Source organism: Nothoprocta perdicaria, unplaced genomic scaffold (assembly GCF_003342845.1).
Source record: "Nothoprocta perdicaria isolate Ctin4 unplaced genomic scaffold, notPer1 scaffold_38, whole genome shotgun sequence".
Classification (NCBI taxonomy): Eukaryota; Metazoa; Chordata; class Aves; order Tinamiformes; family Tinamidae; genus Nothoprocta; species Nothoprocta perdicaria.
Window position 1 is genome coordinate 686073 of NW_020455621.1, and position 18110 is coordinate 704182.

The 18110-nt window shown below is 41.1% G+C and overlaps 1 protein-coding gene across 1 annotated transcript; it reads left to right on the forward strand.

Annotated features, from left to right (window-relative positions):
* On the forward strand, window positions 1-17591 carry RNASET2 (ribonuclease T2). Its single transcript, XM_026044747.1, has 9 exons — window positions 1-118; window positions 1104-1170; window positions 4028-4083; window positions 4975-5032; window positions 5964-6034; window positions 11809-11922; window positions 13705-13750; window positions 13963-14037; window positions 16218-17591. Exons 1-9 carry the CDS (start codon window positions 30-32, stop codon window positions 16407-16409), a joined length of 768 nt encoding a protein of 255 aa, XP_025900532.1. The 5' UTR covers window positions 1-29; the 3' UTR covers window positions 16410-17591.
* The last annotated feature ends 519 nt before the right edge of the window (window positions 17592-18110 follow it).

Genomic DNA, 18110 nt, shown 5'->3' on the forward strand with positions numbered 1-18110 from the left:
CACCTTTTTACAGCTACCTGACTAACAAAATGAAGCCTCCTAAGCTGCACTATTGGATTCTTGGTTGTTTCTCTATGGCGCTGTGCTGTGGATGTACTGCAGATACATCCCTGCTAAGGTAAGTTGTGAATTCAACAGAAATCTCTGACATCTTGGTCAGAATGGTCCCCACTAAGCTAAACTGCCTAGAGCAGATGCCTATCAGGTCCAAAAAAGGGACATATCCCTGAACCAGGATCTGGTGGTTTAAAAGGGCTTGGGCCGCAGTTATAAGTTTAAGATGCTAAAACTCTCTTCTGATAACCTGAATCCCTTTGTTGCTGGCGTTATTATTATTGTTGCATCTTTAGCCAATAAAATGTGTCCTAGGAAAAAAAAAATATATATATATATTTTAATCAAGGACATTTTTAAGCACGGAAATCTGCTATAATGTTAGGGAATTCTTCTATTCAGATTTCCACAGCAGCAGTAAAGTTCTGTTAGAACTGTTAATGCTTCAAAAATGTTTAAAAATGCCGTGCTTGCAGTAGATGTATGTGATTTTTTTTTTTTTTTGAGGTTTGTGTTTGCTTAACACCCTGCGTTTTACTTTCGTTATTCTTTTTTGGTCTGAAAGGCTGATGTCAACGCTATTGATTTTGTTTGTTTGMAGTCTCTATTTAGCAGTACTGTAACTAAGAACACTGTATACTTCCTTTTCAGCTGATATACTCTTCACACAGAAATAAAAGATTCTTTATGTCCTAAGATATCTTTTTTTTTTTAATAAGAACTTACAAGTTAACACTCTTCTATATAGAAAACAGAACAAAACYTTTTCCATATTTTAAGCAGAAAACATATGGAGATAGGATGCTAGATGGGAAACTTGTTTAACAATGAGAGGGTATTTACAAGTTTCTGAATATGTTGCTCGTTTCTTTGATTTGTTATGGTTTGTTCCTGCTGTGTTTGTAATTCTCAAGTATTGCAGGAGAAATTATAAACAGTAACCGGCTCTAAACCCAATGTGTTACAGAAATGAGTGTTGTGCTGTTGGCTGGCAGTGGTGTTCTTTTTTGCAATGTTTGAGAAAAACAGATTTCTCTCTCTTTTTCCAGTGACACTCACCCGCATACGTGGGATAAACTATATCTTGCTCATCACTGGCCAGTGACTGTATGCAAGGTGAGATTTTTGTTTTTTGTTTTCCTTTATTCTGAAAAGGGAGGCTGTGGAAAATGGATAGTATATTTTGGTAAACAACACAGTCCCTTAGGTGTTTAATCCTACGTTTGCCCCTATATTTTTATAAAGGCAGTGGTTGATCTTGCTYCAACTTTATGCAACTTTCTCCACACTCTGTAAAGTAGTGACAAATAAATAACCACTTGGTGGTGGTTATTTTGACTGAAATAGCAGAGTAGTCGATGAACAGTTTGGTGTGCAATTTGGTTTAGCTGGTAATGTTGGCACTAGAGTTTTAATGAGTGCTTTTCAAATATAGATGTAATCAGGAGAAAAAAAGAAAATGAGATCTGAAGCTGTTCCAGCAGGTGTCTTTGAGCAACAAAAATGAACCCAAAGTGCTGTCGAGCACAGTTAAGAGATTCAATTCTTATGGTCCTTTTGCTAATAAATACTTATTACCATCTCATAAGCAGAACTTCTTCTCTAATGCAGGAAATACTTGAAAGCCTTGAATACTTAAAACCAGATAGCAGTATAAAAATATACTGTATATTAAAAAGGAAAATGTGACCAGATTTACTGACACAAGGATGAAGGATCTTGTAGGTAATAAAGACAACCTTTGATCTTGCTCTCTGCAGCCAACAGATCCCAGTTCTGGGACATCAATGCTTACTTATATATTTATAATATTAGGGTTTTCTTTTTGTGCTATAGGTACTTCCTGATTCCTTTTCCTAGAAGCAGTAATGGCAAAACTATTGSTAAAGGTTTCTGTGGAGAAGCGGTGTGCTCAGGTTAGCTACAAGTGTGTGGGGGTTCGAGAGCAAACTCAAAGGTGAACGACGCCTTGGGGCAAAGGAGCAGCCACTGTTCTGTCTTGTCTTGTTTTTGAGGGGGAGGGTGGGAGATTTGCTGCATTTTATGTCTGATTCTGTGTTGAGGAAACACCACTGTTACAGATGGCAGAGTTGTGGGTGCTTTGTTTCCTGCAATTGKGTATTCAGAGCCAAAAGCATTAGTAAATCCCTGCTTACATGAATGAAAGAGTAAAACTATCAAAAAAAAAAAAAACCAAAAAAAAAAACCACCTTTCATCTGTCATATGTTACTGCTGGCTATTACTCTCTGCTCTAGAGCAATGCTTTTGATAAATGGACAAATATGACCTTAAAGGGCAGTGTGTGAGTGAATGTTACAAGTATCAAAAAATGTAGATTTCCTTACATTTTCTGTTAAATCCTTATTCTATAGTAGAAGGTGAACAGAAACATTCCAAGTGAATGGAGAGAGGGGAAAAAAAAAAAAAGAAAGAACAGAATTAATTTCATGTTATGTGCCTTTTTGCCTTCTTCCACATCACTCACCCAGACTTTCTAGCTTTACTCCTGTTCCAGCCATCTATTTGTTAACGCTGGAAAAACATCAATGCTAACATTTTGGATGGAAGGTGAGTGCAGCTGCCTCACAAGTGCCACAAGCTGGCAGCACATGGCAGCATACAGGCAMGGTGACAAAATGTGTAGAAGAAACCAGGAGGGTTGGTGCCCCCAGAGGCCGAGCTCAGATCTTTTTGCACCCATTGGGTGTTTGGTCTGGTTCTGTGCCCAGCCCCAAGCATGTTGGTGCCTTTCAGTGTCTTTCCAGTGCTGGCGGGACTGGGGCAGTGCTCGTTTCCTGGCTCACCCATGTGCTCCAGGGCAATCATCCTTAAGCCCTTGGAGCCGCACGTGCCCCGACGTGTGTTGAGGATGGGAGGACATGTGGAGCAGACGGAGCTCTGTTTGGTTGCTTCTCCTTCCTGGAGTGCCTGTGTGGCAGGAGGGGAGTGGGAGCAGGAGCAGGAAGGGAGGGGAGTGGGAGCAGGAGCAGGAAGGGAGAGGAGTGGGAGCAGGAGGGGACGCGGGGCCTTCTCCACTCTGATCTTGCCTAAAGCGCACAGAGACCTAATTGAGGCAGGACGTGAAGTACAGAGCTGGAAGGGGAAGCTGATGTTTCAAGGAAGTCTGAGGAGGATCTTATCGTATGGGTAAAGCATTGATTTTAAAAAGCCATAATTACTGAGCAGAATAGTCAGGGAAAAAACAAGTAATGGTATTTTCTGTTGTGTGAGCAGAGGATTTCTTTTGAGTAGTTGTGAATAAGCAAAGTAACCTAAAAGACAGTTGATGTGTAGGCTACTTTTCCCTGCATTATCCAAAATTTTTATGTAGGGGCTTTTTCTGGTGGGAGTGTATGTGTTGCCCCTTCCCTGCTCTCCTCCCTCAAACCAAAACCTTTAAAAATACATTCTCACCATTTTGCTTGGAAWAAACAACCCATTTGATGTGCTCTGTAGCACCTATCTCATCCTTTTTTTTTTTTCTTCTGTACTTTTTTCCTTTGTAATCTAATAGCAAAATACTCCAGGACTTTTGCAGATGGTTGTGTGCTTGTCTAATACTACAGTTTCTTGACTCATTAAAATACATTGATTTTGATAGCTCTGGACTGCCTGGGAAGGACTAATACTGAGAAAAATATTCAACATTGGCACACAGAATATTGCAAGATAGGCTTAAATCCATTTGTTTAGCATGGATCAGGCTGCCCTCTATTAACTCAGAATCTGTCTTATTTTTACTCATTCAAAGTCCTTTCTGGTATTCACTTGATGAGCTTCAAAATTTTACTCAGTGCCAGCTGATCTCAAGTGAGTGGGGCAATCCCTGGCTGCTTCAGGTATGTGGAGTTCATCAGCTCTGGGGCAAGTCAGAGCTCTCATTTTTCCCTGGTTCCTTGAGCTCTTATTTTCTCATTAAGCCATTGCCTCTGAACACACACAACAAATACCCGGCATTCTTATTTTCCACAGATGAGTGCTAATGATTGTGAAGACCCTCCAGAATACTGGACGATCCATGGACTCTGGTATGATGATAGAGTGCTTTTATTTCTACTTGGGAAAAAAAAAAAAAAAAAAAAAAAGTAGTTTTGTACTAGGAGGTTCAATGGTTTTTCTGTCAAGGGTTCAATCAATCTATTTTATCTTATGACTGCTTGAAACAAAAGCCCTCATTTTGTTGTAAATCAAAAACCTGTATTTTGTTATAAAACCGAAATTCATGCCTATATATCACATGACACACCGAGCTCCTAAAATCCTACTGACACATAAGCATTTTACTTGCACATCTCTTCATAAAATCRTTGATGTCAAACTAAAACCCTCTTTCTCCCTGTTAGTGTCTCAGGACTGCCTGTGCCTCTAGGAGTCTTAACTCAGCACAAATGTTGTAAAGGCCTAGGAAAAATATGTTTGCTTCCAAGAAATCAGCTTGCAGGAACTGGTGTGAACAGCACTATTTTGAAGGTTTTCAATATGACAAATAAGGGAGAAACTCAGTAGAGGGGGTTGGTGAGCTCTGTGCCCTGGGAGGGTGAGCAGCATCATACCCAGGTTTCAGTGGTGACTTACAGAGGCATCACACGATACAGTGGCTGGGGAGGTCGGCTTCGACAGTGACCTTATATGCAAGACCCTTCCATATCATCACTCTTCCTTATGTGTCCTTTACACAGGATGAGAGTGGCTGGAGGGTCTAACACAGCCTCTTTCTTCAGGAAACATTCTGGATKAATGTCTTAAATTTTTACTTGTAAAGCACTGTGGATGCAGATAGGTTCCTTGCATTTATTTTCTAAATCAAATTTYCAGTTATAATCCTGCATGCTTAAAATTTAGGCTAATGACACTTTGCTGCCTACCATTAGTGAGTTGTGAGACATCCTTTTTTTCCCACTTTTCCTTTTCTTCCCTAGGCCTAACAAAGTTGACGATTGTAACAGGACATGGCACTTCAATGTCACCGAGATTAAGGTATTCATTTAAATGAAAACAGTCGTAGCTCGTAGGACTGAGTGCACATCCTGTATGCAAAATCTGTACCTCATCATGTGTCTATCTTCAAGCAGTTTACTGACAACTGTGTTTTTTTAAAGACTCCAAGCATCTAGTATGTGCTTCTGGTGTTACTTGAAGCCTGTAGTGCCTATGATGAACAGCCCTTTGCATTTGATTTTATAGATGTGTGGTTTGACATGTTCAGGCACTTTCTGCTGAAAAAGAAAATAGAGACTATAGGCTGTGGCTCTCCAGCGGTAACAAGTACCTGTGAAAAAGAGGTTGCAGTTAATTCATGTGCTTTAAAAATAATTTTCTGCTGCAAAGCCAGAACTCATAAAATAGAACATAGTTCAGAGTCCATTTTGTGTGTGTCTTCTCACAGGGCTATTACTGAGCATTAGCTGCTTTAAACCCTTTTCCTCTCCTGGGACTGCTAAGAGAAATGAAAGTCCTCTCTAGTATCTCCAAGCATAGRCACAAATAACAAAGAGAAGAAGAATGAAAACTGCAATGCATTGTCATCTTAAAATATTAAAAAGGAAGAATTCTAAATGTTATATATTTGTTTGTAAACATAGATGTGAGATTGAGCCTACGTATGTGAAAAGCTTGATGATTGCACAAATTGGCAAGATAACTGATAGTTTCCCCTCCAGGAGGGGAATCTGTCTTTTAATACATTGTTTCAGATATTTAGATATTTGCACCTACCTTCCACCTCCAACAGCAACRTTGTCAGAATATTGTGGGGAAAGGACATCTTTCCTTTTTGTGCCAGTGAATGCTTGTCAGGGATGCTGAAAGGCAGGCTTCTGTTTTAGAAAATGTGTCAATATATGTTGATTGTGTAAGAAATAGCTTTTGAGCTGTGCAGGTGCTTTTCCTTATTTTTGTTATTTCTTAGGATCTTATGCTAGACATGAGACGCTATTGGCCTGATGTGCTTCATTCCTCCCAGAATCGCACCCAGTTCTGGTGAGTTCCAACAAAACTTTCCAGTATTTTGGATGTTGTTTTACAAAAAGTGCATATGAGCTGGGAACCCTTCAGGTAGGATGTGTGCGCTGTACCCAGAGAGGGCAGGAGCCTGGCAAGCAGCCACCCTCCTGGACACCACTGAAAACAGTTCCTAATCACTTCTCAGTCTTAGGTGTAATAAATAAATAAATAAATCTTTCTAGATTTCTTTCTAGAACATTTGCAAAAAGCAGTTGTTGAAGAGGGGGCTGTTGCAGAGCTTCTTGAGAAGTGGAACTTGGAGGGAGGGACAGAATCTGCTCTCTTTGCCCCCAGGGAGAAGCAGCAGCTGCTGCTAACACCTTTAAATTTGAATGGCAGAAGCTCTCCTGGGACATCRGAGCTAAAAAGCTGCAGAAACAGCTTTTTGGCCTCTCTCTGTCCAGCTCCATGGTACTGCTGGCCTTGGAAACTTTTCTTCTGGGCTTCCTTGCAAAGGAGTGAATAGAAAAAATAAGATAGACCAGACAGTCCTGGCTACTTTTCTGCAGGCTTCTCTCTTACTATTTATTTTTCTAGCAGTCTAAACACAGATCAAGTGGGCACTTGCCTGAGCTTCCCAAGCTCAGGAGAAAGAGGAGATTTTGATCTCTCCTGTTTACAGGCCTGTTTTCCTCCTTCTCCAAGCTACTCTTCCTTTCTGAAAAATGGGACACTTGCACTGAAGGGAAATGAGTAGTGGGTGTTATTTGTGCTTGCACTAGCTTCAGTTGGAGTGCATTATTTTAAATTAAAAGGTGTGGTAGTTCAAGTTAATTTGCCGCCTTGGCATGAGCTGAGGTATGGATGTGCAATTTGTTCTTCAGACCCACTGCGATAGCAGTAATACCCGGTCATAAGCGGAGTGCAGAGCTAGGAGCAGTAACTTCTATCCCAGCTCTTCAGTTAATTCTGTGCCTGAGGAACTTTCCTTTGGATGACTCTTTCCTCCTTGCATCACTGGGAAAAGCCTGGAAGGGAATGGCTGTCTCTTAGTCTCGTCCCCACTCTACAAAAAGTCCTGATCCTCAGTCTTAAACTAGTTGCACAAGTGCCTTAGGGCAGCCTAAACCTGTAACCCTGTCCATGGCACTCACCAGGCTTCTCCCTGCACCCCTTTCTTCTTGCCCTGTGCCATCCCTGGGTGCCAGGGAGAGCGTGACTGCCTCTCTGTTTGCTGCAGTGCAAATTGTTTCTGGAACTAGAATAAGATAAATGTCTGCTGGAACTAGTGCTGCCCATGCTGTGACCACCTGCTCATGGAAAGAAGTGATTTCGTCTGAAATGTGGGCAGAGCAGTCCTTGTTTTACTAATGGAGGTATTTTGGTTGACAGCAGGTGTGAGCAAGTCTCATCGAGCCCCTTTTGCTTTCAGTTCATGGATACTTGGCAGCGTTTATTTCAACACCTGGAAATATCATTAATATAAAAGCAATACAAAATAGATTATAATATTGTAGCTACTACTTTGATTGACAAAATAATTCAGTACCTTCAGTAAGGTGAAAAAAGTTTACTGAGATTGGCAATCCTAATTGCAATTTCTGTAAACGAAAACTCCTGAACCGGGATCCTGTTGTGCTTCTTTCAGTTAAAAATATTTAATTCTCATTTTTAAAAAATACCTTTTTATTTTAAAATTCCAGTGTGACAGAAATAAAAATCTCTAAGTGAAATTGGTGAGTGAGGTTTTTGTTACTGTAGACTAACGACGTGCTGATTATGTAAAGAGCATAAGCAGTGAGAAGCCAGGTGGATACTGAGTAGCACCACTTACCACATCAGGATCCTTCAAAGATTGTCATGACTGTGTAGCMTCTTTCTYCCTGGGTTTACCTCTAACTGTAATCCTGGCTCAGAGGGTGAGGGAGGACTTTCTCCTTGCTGAGGATTTGGAGATAGCTTTGGAAAAAAAAMCCAAAAAACAAACAAACAAACAAAMAAAAAAAAGTGTTTTTCTGCTCACCTTGTTAACCTACAGACTGTGACTATTGCCACCCAGGGGCTGGAGTTGTTRCCACCCAGGGGCTGCAGCTAAGGGGATAAGGGTGCTTTTTATCTCAAGGTTTATAGACTGAAAGGACCCCATTTAAAGAACTTCTCGGTTAAGCTCTTCTGGACCACATCAAACTTTCAGACAAGGAGAACTCCCTTCAGGGTCATTTCCATGTGTCATCTAACGCAAGGAGTCCTCAGACTTCTGTGTATGGGACAGTGGAGTGTCCTTAATCCTCTGTGATTTGTGGGTAGCACTACTACTATAGGCTTACAGATCTTTCTTCCTACCCTAATAATGTAAGGCAGTTTTCAAACTGGGTGGATTCCTGCCACATTTGCATGACTGAGTGCTTGGGGAAACTCAGTCCTTGCTGCACACAACAGCAAGTGAAGTCTCTTTGAGTTTCAGCTTCCTTTCCATAGAGCTGAACTGTGCCAGCTTCATTCCTTTGCATTTTCTTGCAGCCCCTTCAGACTCCATGTGTAGAACTCAGCCTTGAGCAATGCAAGCCTAGCATCYATTCTTAACAACACTGTAGAGAAAAGCTATGATGGAGCTAGACAAACTACACAGTAGACCCCAATCGAACGTGGCAGGCCCCACTCCTGCCTGCCTGCCAAGGTACTTGTGTCCTACAGGGAGGGAAATGATCAGCAAAATTCTTGCCTACCGTATGTGCTCAGCGTTAGTGCCTTGCTCATGAATATGAGCAGTACAGAAGGGTTGGTGCTCCTTCTGCATACAGTAAGCTACATTCTCTATCCACATGCCACACAAGTATGAGCTGAAGCTTCAGTGGAATGACCTTGTCTTATTCTGGCCCATATGAAGKACTTGAATAACACCGAGGCATTAATTCTTTTCATTTGTGGACACAAATTCTTTTTCTTCCTTGAAGCTGCAGCTCCTCTGTTTCCTTACCACTTCAGTTTGCTGAAGTGGAAGAGGTTAAGGTGAAATTTCATCTGCATGTGCTTAATTGTCAGAATTGCGTGCATATTCCTYGCTCTGCTTTTTCGTGTGGCTCTGCTGCGAAAACCAAATCACCCTGTCAAAGGAAACATCACCTTGCGGTTGCTGTAATTGTTTTAAACTGACTCCAAATTGGCTCTCTTGCTAGGGAAGCTCACAGTGCTGATTACAAAAGCTGAGCAGTGTCTGCTCATGGCTTTCCACAACTGGTGAAGCAGTGGCACTGTCTCGGGGTATCCCTGTGKGTTTTTCCTTTTGGGAACCCCCACAGTCCCATCGCCTGGGGCAGTCAGGCCTAGCAGATTAGTAGCAGCTGCCTCTGAGCAGTAACATGTGCCCATAGCATCGTCACATCCGTGGCCCTCTGTCTGCCTTCCTCCTGGAAACAGAAGAAAAAAAAAGTACTGTGGAAAGCCTGGAAAAGAGGAGGACCACATTTTATCCTATTACACAGATATGTGGATATAATCTTTGGAAAAAAATGGCATCCTGCATGCAAAACTTTTCCTCCAGATTCTTGCTGTCCTAGTTGCCTTTGGGATTTGACTGTTGTCTGCTTATGGTCCAAGCTAACTGTCCCATATCTCTTGCCAAATTTGCCTCCAAAAGAGCTTCCATCTTCTGTGAAATTGTAGTCTCTTTTCTCATCACTGACTTCAAATACCTTGTCAGGAAATCTGCTGTTTGGCCAACTTTAAGTGGAGTTTTCCAGGCAGCTGACAGTTCACTGGACATATATGCTTCTATTTAAACCAGACATGCTCCAGTTAAAACTTGCTGCCTAGTTTTGCTAGTTCTCTGTAACATAAAGCTAAAAGGACCATCAGGTACCTACTTCAATCAGAACTGTTTTAATGTCTGCTCATGCCCGAACAAATAAGTCAGATTCAAATTAGGTGTGTTACAACCAAGATCAGAACACTTCACAAGGCTGGATTTGTGAACATACAATGAAAATCTTTCAGGAGCCTATGCTCTCTCCTTCTTGAAATCTCGCGGATCTACAGTTTCTTTTATTCATTCTCTGTTCAAAAGGAGTGTTCCACTTTCTCTAGTTCTAAGGATAGCTTCTTGAAAGTGCCTTAATTTCTTAAGAAGAATCTTTAGTTTTCACTGGGAATGGAGAACTCAAAAGCATGTTTTCAGATGAAAAATAATGGACCTTCTGTTTCTTTCCTTCTTCATGAAGTGTTGAGGCATCATCACGTCAGGGAACGCGCTGGTAGGAGCAGGCATCTGTGATCAGATGATAACTTTTTGTGCGTGTCTGCTGAACTGACACCTGTTTAACACCAATGACTCATGAAAATCTGAAGAAAAAAAAACATGAAACAAAACAACAGATGTTCGTATTATGGTTTATACTGCTTAGTCTTTCATTAGACTTTTAAAACTCATAGGAATATCTTTGGAGCTTTGCCACATTTTTTTTTTGTTGTTGTTGTTGTTATATATGAGCTTATATCATAATATTGCAAGAAYTGTTTTCTTTTGCAGTCTGTTCCTTGGCATTAGGACAGCTGGTAGTGCAATAGAGACAAGCTGAGAGGTTGTGGAGTCTCCTTCTCTGGAGGTCTTCAAAACCCTCCTGAATGCTGCTCTGTGCCCCGYGCTCTGGGTGTCCCTGCTGGAGCCAGGGGTTGGATTAGAGGATCTCTAGAGGTCTCTTCCAGCCTCAACCACCCTGTGAGTCTGTAAGATTGCAGAACAGGCCTGTCTAGGTACAGCAAGGGGACAAAGTGAAACTTGAGGCAACAATCCTGGGTAAGCAGCTTGTGCATTTACAGTGATTCGCTCAAAATAAGATTCTGCACTTCTAAAAAAAAGATCAGTGCTTTGAAGCTCAGTTAGCCTAAAAGTTCCACTAGAAATTACACAAAGGTGAGAAATATGCACTTTGAGGGCAAATTCTTACACTTCTCATCTCCAAACATCTCTTAATAATATAGGAAGAGAACTTTATATCACATGAATGTGATACATATTTATTTCATAAATTCCTTCATTTAGCTATTAAAAAAGAGGTTAATTCAAAAGGAGACAGCTCAAAAAAAGTGATATATTCTGTATTAAGCTASTGTGAAAGAAGTACCAGAACAATGCCGTTGGCTTGTTACATTTTGTGACGCTCTTATGTTGTAGAGATCTCTCGGTCAGCTTAAGAGTGAAACAATGATTTATTCCACATCRTTATCTCATCTCCTCACCTTGCAGCCTTCAGCCTTGAGAACACAGCTATCTTTTGAAGATATGTTAGGGAGGAGGAAGCAAGTTATCCCTTGAACTATAAATAAGTGGGTTTTTGCATAATTTAATATAAGGCAAAACATTGATTCTGGATGTTCCAGGCCCATAATAATTTCCTGACCATTGGACTATCCTTTCTTTTCCACACTTCTTACAGTAATTTGAAGTCTCTTTCATGAAACTGTCAAACTTAAGGTCAACTCGTATTTTCTTGAAAGAATTCTTGTAGTCTGATGCCACAAACCGTGAGGATGAATGGCATAGGCTTCTTCCCAACTCTCGTTGTAGGTCTAAAATCTTGTGGAAAATACTTCTACTGGAAAAAAAAAATGCGTTGAAATGACTGAAATGGTAGGAGTGTTTTTGCGGGGAGAATTTTGCTTTTTGCATGTGAAGTATTTTTGTGTRTATATGAGATGTCCTACCATATAAATAGCCTTTCAGTTACTTGATTGAAGCATGCTGGCTAGCTTGCACATACCATATCTCTGCAAATGGTGTTTTCTAAATCATGGAATTTGTTTTCTGCCTATAGGAAACATGAGTGGGATAAGCATGGAACTTGTGCAGCGACACTGCAGATCCTTAATTCTCAGAAGAAGTATTTTGGTAAAGCTCTGGACCTCTACAAGCAGGTTGATCTTAACAGGTGCGTAAGTGAACTGCCTCATCTGCCTCTCATTTCAATCAGTCTCTAAATGTTTCCAACCTAATTWAAAAAAAAAGAAAAAAGRAAAAAAATCTAAAAATTTGGTAGCTTAGTAGAACGAGCACTAGCATAAATGATTTTTAATACCAAAGTTCAGAGGTAGGGTTGCCTGAGGCTGACGAGCACAACTCTGGCTACTTTGAAGCCTGGGGAGCCAGCAACGTGCATCTTTTCAGGCAGTGTGAGCTGATGAATTTTGAAGGTCCTTGTCAGATGTATTTCTTTAACAAAAACCTCCAATACCTGTACACTTCAAAATTAAGTGATAACACTCACAGACTTCTGAGTCATACTGAGATGGTTTTTCCATATTTATCTAGAGCTGTGTATGTTTAAAAAATCCAGCTCATTTTCTATCACTTTTTCAAGCAATGTCTTACCAAGGTCTTATTCATTTTTCATGTGTGGCAAGGAAATATGTCTTTATTCCATCCTCCTCATATTTTTGTAGTATCTTCATCAGATTTTTCTAGGCACGGCACTTAAGAGTCATATGTACTATTAAAATTAGTAATGTCTGSTAAGTCAATTGCCTGTGTGATTGTGTGACTAAAACATTTTACAGATGGTGCAGTGACCAACTATGTGACTCCTTTAATCAGGATATGCAACACTCAAAAATACTAGAGACGTTCTGAAGTTAATGGTAGCGCTTTCTTTGTTGTAAAAGTGAAGATAATTAATTTAATCTTCACTAAAGAGAATACAGGCTGCTTATGTTCTCACTGTACTTCATTTATATCTTTTCTTGAGAAAAGGTAGTGCTATGGTGATTAAAAGATTGCTTCCAAAAAAGAGTTTATTAAATAGAAGATATTGTTGTAAGAATGACAGAACACAATCTTATTTACTGGCCTGYGTGTATCCAGTGTAAAACGATGGTGCCAAACACATAGAGCTCTAGTCAATTGCATTAAATCTCCTCTGTGCAGGACCTGACTTTGGAGGGACTGAGCTTTGTTAACATGCACTGGGTTAATTTCCAAGAGGTGCTGAACCTTCCCAGTTCTCCCTGAAGAAGCCAGGACTTAAGGGACTCGGCACCTGCTGGGTGCCAAGCCTTGCGGGCGTATTAAACCTTGTGCAAGATCCAGGTCTAGAGAGGTGGGGAAGGTAGGCTAGAGGWTTGGGAGAGTTGCTTTGCTCCCTTAGGTGAGCAACATTCCTCTTCAAAGACCTGCTTACTAAGGGGCCATGACAACGTCCCTGCCAGGGCACTGGTAACGCTGATGGGGGCCTGCAGACTGTTCCTGTACCCCTTCCTGGGGGCCGTGTGCCCCACGACCCGGCGAGCCTCCCCTGCAACGGCGCATGAGGATGCGCAGAGCCTCCTGGCTCTTCCTTGATCCCTTCCCCATGGCCAGAGCACAGGGGAATGGCATGGGGGAACAGGGCATGATTAAACTGTATCCCTACCGGGCACTCAACAGAGCATTAGGAAGAGCTGCTGAGTGAAAGCAGTGCTTTCCTCTCCCTGGCTACACCTGAACACTTGCCCCTTCCAGCTCTTGGGAATAGGCAGGGTAGGGAGCTCTAGGCCACCCTGCCAGGTAGGGTGGTGAAGAGGCCTCCTGGAAAAGGGAGAGGGTGGGAAACAAATTTCCTTAGCTCTCCTTCATGGTAATGCTTGCCAAGTTCTCCTCATGTCTCTCCATTTTCCCTGTGATTACGAAGTTATATTGGCGTTCAGGAGTCACGGAAAGTGTTTTGTCTTTGTTTCAGTTCTCTCCTGAAAGCTGGGATAAAGCCGGGCAGTACATATTACAAGGTAAGAGGCAGTCTTTTATAAAATCATTTGTGTGTATTTTTCTTAATCGGAAGTCAAGTATTTGCTAAAGATAAAGTGGCATCTTTTAATTGAATAGGTCTTTAGAGTTGTGCTTTGTCTATGAGCTTTTGTTAACTTACAAATATGAGAACTATTGGAAGAAGTTACTGCTATTGAGTTCTTCATTTACCCAAGCTCTCTGTGTTTTCCAGATGACTGCCTTAAAGGAAGCTCTCACAAGGGCTTATGGTGTAACACTGAAGATCCAATGTCTGCCTCCAGAAGAGGTAAAAAAAAAAAAAGTCCATGAAAATGTTGCCTACACACTGCCATCACTGAGTTCGGCTTAGGTTACTACTGATGGAGCTTTTTTTAATGCATAAATACAGCTCATGAAGGAAATGCCCTTTCTTCACCCTTGGTATACCATGGTGAGCCTTTCTGCTAGTATACTTGCCCAGAAAATGGGAGTATTGCATTGAAAGCTGCCTTCATCTCAAAGAACTCAACCCTGCATCTCTTTTGCAGTTTATGGGTGAATACTGCAACCATCAGGCTAGAGGTGAGGCTGCAGTTGAGTCCTCTCTGCTCCTGCTTAAACCTTAATCACCATAAAGGCAATTACTCAGTTTAACAGCTGTGATCAGAAAGGAACCTGTGACTGCAGGCCTTGGYAAACGTACTACCCATGAAAGTGGTGCTTGGCTTTCCCTCACTGGGCATGGCTCAGATATTCTGCAYGACTCCCTCAGAAATACAGCAAATGAGAAGCTTGTCTCAAGAAGGCCCTACCAGTATAAAAAGGCATTCTGAGCTTTAGGGTAGYTCAGGATGATCGCAGTCTTTTCCGTACAGGAATCTTATGTAAAATCTCCCTCTCCCTTGACCTTTCCCTGGCAATGACTGGGCTGAGAGTCCCAGTGAAGTGGAAAACCTGGTACGCAGAGACAGTGTRCCACTGTCAAGATACAGGTGCACACGTCTGAGCCCAAAGTGTCCCTGAAGGAACAAAACAGGATTCCAGACAGTTACAAGTTACTCAATTTCCTGCCCTTAAAAAAAAAGGCAGGGGAGAGGAGAAGGCAAAGAGAGAGAGAGAGAAGCGAGCACTTCCTCTTACAGAGGACTTTGAGTTTTATAAAAGTGGTTTATCACAGAACACAGTTACTGCAAATACACAGACTTCAGTTTTATGACAATTTGCCAAGATACAGTTGCTGTTGGTGTTAAATAGCTCTCGTGTTGTCGGTTCATTTGCTTTAGCAGGGCTGTGAGGCTTTCATGCTCAGATGTTGCTTTCCATGAGAAGAATTATTAAGTTAAAAGTGATTCAAAATATATATTTAAATTGGTTGAGCACCAAAAGAATAAGGGCTGAATGTCAGTTGCAAATTCGCCCACCTCTAGATTTTGAAGAAATACAAAACTAACACAAAGCCCAGATTTTAGCTCTTTTTATATTCATTGTAGTGCTACCACTTACTTTTAGTATAATCAGCATACAGTCCAAATTGGGTGAAAGAAATTTAGCAGTTTGAGTCTCCTGTACTTAATAGTTTAAACTAATGGAGAGGAAAAAGGACACTCCACTTATGCAAAGCTGACCCTTTTCAGCGATCCAGCCTTGTAGTTGCCTGAGGTGGCAGACTGCCTTGTCAGGGAGCTCTGATGCCTGAAATATGTTACAGATTTGCTGTGTTCTTAGGTTTCTTAAAAACAAACAAGCAGACACATTTTTTTTCTTCTGTACAAAAATGTACAAAATTTTGTACAAAAACGTCCTGCTTTCTAGCAATTTCTAAATCAGTGTTTTTTCACATGCACTTCTTCATCATGCTTGTCCATTCTTTAGGCTTTCTTCATAATCTCCTTTGCTGCATTTGGTTTCCAGGCCTTCTCTCTTTCTTTGTGGCCAGTATCTTTCCTCCCCATCAGTCCTGCAGTTCAAAAATGACATCTCTGCTATTTTTCCCARATGCTTTTGTGTTCCTCTCAGTAAAAGCTTCTGTAAAACTTCTCCTTTCTCCTTTTTGGAGAATTTTCTTTGCCTTAATTCCCATCCTGCGATAGGAGTGTTGATGAAAGGAGACCTTCCATATCAGARTTTCTTTTTACCATTCCCATCCTTCAGCTGGAGCACATCATTAAGAAGAGCAGCTTCTGTGYGCTGTGCAGACCTGATAACCTATTTTGCAGCCTTTCATAGTGAGACTTACTAGTCAGATCTCCCAAAATGATCCCGAGTTGTGACATTGAAATGCCTTTCCTCATGTGCTTGCTCCTTAAAGATGACTTTGCTGCAAGCTCTTCAGGGTGGTACTTCTATGATCTGTCTCTCCCTCACACGTTTCCAAGCTGCAACGCTACAAATGAGCWCTACTGTATAATGTAACTGTGGCAAATATGTGTGAAGTACTCGTTCATTTTCTTCTACACAACAAGCTGATCTCATTCTTCCTGTCTCTAGGGTGAAAAAGCCCAGACAATTGGCCAGATTGAGTTCTGCTTCACCAAAAATCTGGAGCTGAGAAACTGCACAGAGCCGAAGGGTGGATCCAAGGGGATGCAGACTGGCTTGCAGCTGGGAACTGGGGAGTTGTCTGTCTGCAATGATACTCTCCCTACCTACTACCCTTTACAGGTCCAAGGTCACAAATGAAAMCACAAGCGCTTGAAAAACTTTTTAAACAACAACCCTTTAAGCATTATACCTTAGAAAGCAGTCTTGACTTGGCAGTATTCCCCAAACCTGTCCATTTTTATTGGCATGCTGTAAAGATTTCTGCTGGAAGCAGAATTCTTTTCTCTTTACCTTTCTGTGGTAAAGGAGAATGGCCTGCACTGTATTGTCTGCTGCAATAGGCTGAAGACCTGAATTGTTGGAGTTCGTATCTGATTTCCAGTTTTGTGTGGATTGTTTTGGCTCATTTACAGTTGAATCAATGCTCAAAAGAGAACTGTGCCTTGTTTCATTTGCAGTTGTCTCCCACATTAGCTGCTTTATTCTACTTTTTGCCAGTGCCAGGGGGGTCAAGTCGTCCTTTATTCTGAAAGGATGCTTGTCACCCTGAGGTGAGATGACAGTTTTTGGGGGAAAAATGTTACACAGAAGAACTTTGAGAGCTGCCTGGAGGTCCTTTTCCAAACTGAACACTCACTGCCTTCCAGACATACTAAATAGAGGCCACGTCCTCTGGGACGTTAAACCTTTTCTTACCCATAAATCACTGAGGACCAAAGACAACAACTTTTGCACAACTTCTTAGCAAATGACGTTCACCAGCTTTTGGCATCTGTGGTTTTGGGTGCCCTTCTCAGGATGCCACAAAGCTTTTTATTTGCAGGTTGTCCTCTTTTCCTAAACTTAGGTTTGCCTCAGTCGTTCTATACACTCATGAGGAACTACCAGTTGTACAATAGCTACCATAGCTAGCATAGAAAAAATGTTATGCCATAAAAGTATGATATTTATTCATATTTTTCATCTCATTTAAGCGTTAASTACTTCTACAGAGGTGTGAGTGCCTGAAATTCATTTAAAAATATGAGATTTTTCATTTAGTTCCTAGAAACAGCTTTTTGTAGGAGAAACAGTAAATACTACGGGATTTTCAGTGTAAAGTACAARTGCTGGCAGTAGTGTATCTCCAGCCAATAATAATTATGTGCAATAAAGCTAAAAGTTTCCAAATGGGACCAAATTGGGATAACATGCTGTGTTGATAAAAGTGTCCCAAATTGTCTCTCAAAGAAATCATGGCTCAAAGAACCATCTGTTAGAAAAATATCACTTGAAAAACATGAAATGCAGTGTTAGGAACAAAAAATTGCTCTGTTTTTCTGGTTTTAGAAACATTCATATGCACTCTCCTTTTCCACTGTTGCTGTGCCACCACTCATTTAAGGATCTCTTACCTTGCCATTCCAGACAGAACATTGCCAGTAGATTCTGAGTCTTTTCTTTAGAAACACGGAGACCTTGCTTTACAAAATGAGAGAGAGAGAGAAAAAAAAAGAAAAAAGGAAAAAAAAAAAAAAAACAAGGAGAAAATGAGAAAAAAAAAAAAAGGAAATGCAGTGAAAGAGTGAGGTCTGCACTCTCTTGTGCCCTTTAGGGTAGCGAAGGCTTCTCTTCTCTTCTAAGAGCAGGCATATACTAACATAGTGTATTTTTTAAGTATACTCTACAGCCTTTAAAATCCACTCAGTTTTTCAGGAATACCCTGTTATTTTACCTCCACCATTAGGGGCCTATTAGAAGAATTGATCTTCACTGGTCACAAATGGAGAATTTTGAAGGGAAAGGCCTAAGAATACAACATGTAGTACCTGGTGTATATATAGCAGTGAATTCACTGCT